The sequence below is a fragment of the Musca autumnalis genome, unplaced genomic scaffold, assembly GCF_047663935.1.
Source record: "Musca autumnalis isolate F117 unplaced genomic scaffold, ASM4766393v1 scaffold_3, whole genome shotgun sequence".
In the NCBI taxonomy this organism is placed as follows: Eukaryota; Metazoa; Arthropoda; class Insecta; order Diptera; family Muscidae; genus Musca; species Musca autumnalis.
In genome coordinates, this window is record NW_027411866.1 from 117,119,658 (window position 1) to 117,124,492 (window position 4,835).

General features: G+C 36.6%; 1 protein-coding gene across 1 annotated transcript; it reads right to left on the minus strand.

Annotated features, from left to right (window-relative positions):
- Positions 1-1,278: 1,278 nt before the first annotated feature.
- On the minus strand, positions 1,279-1,989 carry LOC141398291 (uncharacterized). Its single transcript, XM_073975571.1, has 2 exons — positions 1,984-1,989; positions 1,279-1,830 (listed from the first exon to the last, which is right to left on the minus strand). The coding sequence occupies exons 1-2, from the start codon at positions 1,987-1,989 to the stop codon at positions 1,279-1,281; spliced, it is 558 nt and encodes a 185-aa protein (XP_073831672.1).
- Between the last annotated feature and the right edge of the window lie 2,846 nt (positions 1,990-4,835).

Here is a 4,835-nt window from a genome sequence, read left to right on the forward strand (position 1 = left end):
CGATGCTACATCCACGGTTCTTGATGGATCGCATTGAAATGGCATAGAATGATGTATTTTTTAATGGTGATTATTGAAATCGGATGCGCATAAAATGTAAATGAACTTCGCGGAAATTATGACCATTTTACTGTATTTTGCACCCTAATATGCAGTAGATGCTACATCGTGGTCGCCAAATAGAATTTGACAAACTGTACATCAAATAAGAGGGATTTATTCGCTGTGTTGGAAAATCGGATGCGCATCATGTCATTTTCATAATTACGCGGTTTATATGCGTCTCAAATGTTATAATATTCAATATAACATTATTTTAACGTTATGCCACAATTGGAATTCCTTGTGATTTAATATAAGGTTCTAATAATATTATCCAATAGGAAAACTATAAGCGAAAAATTTGTTACAACGGAATATCATCATTATTGCGTGAAATTTTGACGAAAATGCCGAAGAACTCAAACATTTTTTCTCCAACTTTTCCTATAAAACCATAAAAAAATAAAATTAGAATAATATGATTTTAATTTTTTCGTAATATTTTCTTCGTATTTTTGCAAATAACATGAATACTATAGCTCCAACCTTCACAACTTAGGTTTCATTTTACTCCTCAAAATGTCTGGATGCTCTTATAATTTTTTTATATATTTTTCGTAAGTATGAGCGCTATTGTTTCAAAAATATGTTTGTAAATACGTGAAATTATTTAACAAATTTGATTTTTCGCGAATCCATTGAGACTTTGCGATTATTTTTTGCATCATCGCAAAGGGTACGAATTCAGTTAACGATAATAGGATATAACAGCTAACTATTTTAAGCCGCGATTTTTTTAGAATTTTTTCTAATTATCGTAATTAAAACGGTCATATCTTTTGCGCGCAACGATCAAAGTTAGTAACGAAACAGATTTGGAATGCTGCTTTTTTTCTGAATCTATGTACCAAAAATCATTGATGTAGTATCAAAAATTTTTTTTGATTTTTTTGAAATGGAAAAGACAATTTTAGACATTTTTCCTGATATCTCTGTTGGAAAAGTCGGCTGGCACTTTTTTTACTTGTTAGTTCTACAGGTCACTCATTCGAAATCACTAGAAAACACAAGATTATTTAATTAATAAAAAAAATTTATTTATAAATACATATAACAGCACAACTTCAGAAAAAATGAAGGTGCTTATAACTAACTCTCATAAAAGAATCTTGGAACTCTTTTAGAAGGTTCTGTTTGACAGGCTATATACAATTTAACTAAGACGTGTTAAGGAATTTAGTCGGCCCAACCGCCGTGGCCACCACCATAACCTCCACCATAACCACCACCATAACTGCCGCCAAAGCCGCCACTGCCTCCTTCATTGATGACCTTAATAACCTTGACATGGCCGTGGCCACCACCATGACCGCCTCCATAGCCGCCACCGTAACCGCCGCCATATCCACCACCATAGCCGCCACCATAACTACCGCCGTGACCACCATGACCGCCTTGGGAGATGACTTTGATGACCTTGACTTCACCGACATCAGCATGACCACCTCCGTAGCCGCCACCGTAACCACCGCCATAGCCGCCACCGTAACCTCCGCCATAACCACCTCCGTAGCCGCCACCATGGCCGCCTTCAGAGATTACCTTAACGACAGAAACAGCGCCGCCGCCATGGCCACCGCCATAACCGCCTCCATGGCCACCACCATAACCGCCCCCGTAGCCGCCGCTATAACCACCGCCATAACCGCCGCCACCGCCACCACTGCCGCCTCCGAACAAGAAGCCTGCATTAGCAACGGCGCAAATGGCCATAAGACAAACAAAAACCTGTCGTATAATAACCGAAAACATTAATTAAAACAATTTTCCTTCCACTAAGGACAATTCAATCGCAACTTTTTGATCCTATAATCCACAGTGCTAGGACCAAAAATAATTCCAATCGACACAATCCGTTTTTCCCAATCTTCTGATACTCACCTTCATGTTAGTTGCTGTTTCAATTGAATTTGTTGGGTTCAAAATCCAATGAAATCTAACTGGAGATTGATAACTAAATGACAATTTCGTTACCTTTTTATATGAAACATAGATAATAGTTCCGTCACTACTAATCTCAAAATTTGGATCATAAAAGAGATTACAAAAACAATGAGTGCATGCATTTCAAAAACGTGTGAAAATAAAATAGACAAATAAACGCATCACATCAAAGTCAAATCAAAGACGTTTGCTTTTAGTTTTTTTTTTTGGCATTTGAATACTCGTGGACGCATTATCAAAACCAATCCCCCAGCTGAAGTTTTGTTTATTATTGCATTATGCTATCTTCATTAATTTCTTTTGAGCCAAAACTACTCTAACTTGTATGAATAAAAAATAATGTACATTGTCCGATATGCATTTAAATTTGCGTTAAATGTGGGTTGGTTTTTGTTAACCAAATATCTATCTATGTGTGAACATAAAATATTTGTATATTATACAATTTGTCGAAGAAGAAGAACAATTTCATATTGAATCACAAACTTGATAGTTAGTATTAATAGTAACCCGTTTTTCGAATTAAAATTCCTATGCATATCAAGTTTTAAAATCGAATGTCCCCATGTTGAACGGAATTGCTTATCATACTTCGTCAAATAAAGCACTTTAAGTTGGAAAAATTCCAAAAAAAAAACGAATTTCTTAATAAAAATGCTCAATTTTTTCCAATTGATCCAAAAACCTAAAATGCGAAATTTTATGGCAATCGGTTAACCTCAACATTTCACCGCAGACCAATCTTTATTCCCATAATCTTCTATACTTATAAAAGAGTGCAGTATTGACGAGTGACTGACTGATTTACTGACTGACGATAATCAACATCCAGGCTAAGCGGTGGGAGACCTTCCGAAGGTGTCAGATAAGACTTGGTTTTTGGAAATTCGAACTAGAACGGTACGAAAAGTACTAAAAGGTCCTAAATATGGTACCCTTTGTATTAGGCAAACGGGAAGAGCTAGAATTCTGAAATTTGGAATAAGGGTACGAAAGTACTAAATGATACTAAATTTGTTAGGATTTGGATATGGGAGAACGAATAGAGCGGGAAACCTGAAATGTGGAATTAAGATTACTGTTGGAGTGTAGGATTGAGATATGTGTTAGTTTTGATAATTCGTACTTACACTGCACTGTAGGGCCAAAGCTAGGATTTTGAGGCAACAAATCACAGGAGGAAGCTGGACATTCAAAATTCTGTGTGGATGTTTTCAATGGGCCTAGAAACTAATCTGACAAAGTTGGTAAATATCGGTGCATATATAGGTATAGCTCCCATATATATTCGCCCGATTTCAAAACATTTAATTAATCAAACACGCAAATTCTATCCTGCGCACAGAAGTTATTAACTTGGTTAAGTTTTGCACAAATATTATTAGTATGTTTTTTAACTGCCGTCATATATTTTTCGTTGAGAGAGAGAGAGAGACGGCAGCGTTAATTTGCATTAAGAACTGTATATAATAATTATATTATTATTATTATATTATAATTTTACCCTGGCAGACGATAGTTTCTGCATTTACAAAACAGCTGATTGCTGTTTTGTTGTTGTTTGTGCAGTAATTGTTTGTTTCCTTGTTTCCAGCGTTGTTAGTTTTGGCGACTCAACTTTTTTAATAGTAGCGCACAAATAACATGTGTCATATACTAAGTAGTCACTAGTTGTAATAACTTATAACAGCTTTGAAGTGTTGCCATGTGGTTTGACACTTGACCGTGTACCAGAACAAGTAAAAACGTATCAGACAGAGATATACCCTCAGCCTGTGTGGATTGAAATACTTTTTTCCCAAAAAAAACTTATGTATTTAGGGGGGTTTTCAAAATGTTGGGCGTATGCACAGACAAAAGTATGGATAGGATTAAAGCTCAAACATTTGCGGGGATATCGATAGATAGGGCTTTTTTTATCACACTAGCCTACGAAAAAAATAATATCGCTGTAAACACTTCGCACAAAACTTCGGTAAAAATATCCAAAGGATCTTCGAACCACACAAAAATTTTGAACATTTGTGTGGGTGGTACCACAAGGATTGGACAGATATGGGCCAAATTTGAACATAAACTAACTTTCGAAAATATTAAGAGATCCAAAGTTTGGACCAAATCGGTTGCTACGTCTATGAGAAATCGCGCGTACCATTTTAGCGAATGTTTTCGAACTTTTCTGGGGGAGGTATCGGAAAGAGTGGACCTATAAGCACCACCTTCGGATTTCATCTAATATTCGAAGAAATATTACAATGTCCAAAGTGTGGACGAGAGCAGTATTAGGTTCGAGCCCTCCAGCCAATACATATGGTAACATAGGGGTTTTTTACAACTTTTGGTCTGTTTTCTCAAGAAGTATGGACTTGCCCCTGAAATAACTTTTGATGCCGTAATTGAGGCAGTGAATGCAAGTCTGCATCTTGTAGATATTTTAGGAAGTGTAAAGTATGGAACAAATCGGTCACTCCCATCAATAGTTGTAGTGCCACACCTGAAGGAGTGGACCGATATGGCTTATCTTAACTTAAACTAAGTTTGCATAAAATATTACAAAGACCAAATTGTGGACCGAATCGGCAGATCCGTTCGAGAGTTATCTTGCGCTCCAACCACTACACACGGTGTCACAGGGCTTTTTTTGTACCTTTCAGGCTATTTTCTCAGGAAGTATGGACTTGCCCCTGATGAAAGTTATACCGTTATATGGGGGACAGTGAATACAACTTGCTACAACAAAAATCAAAGCGATTCGTGAACAGGTTCTAAACTGAAATTTTCCGAAATGT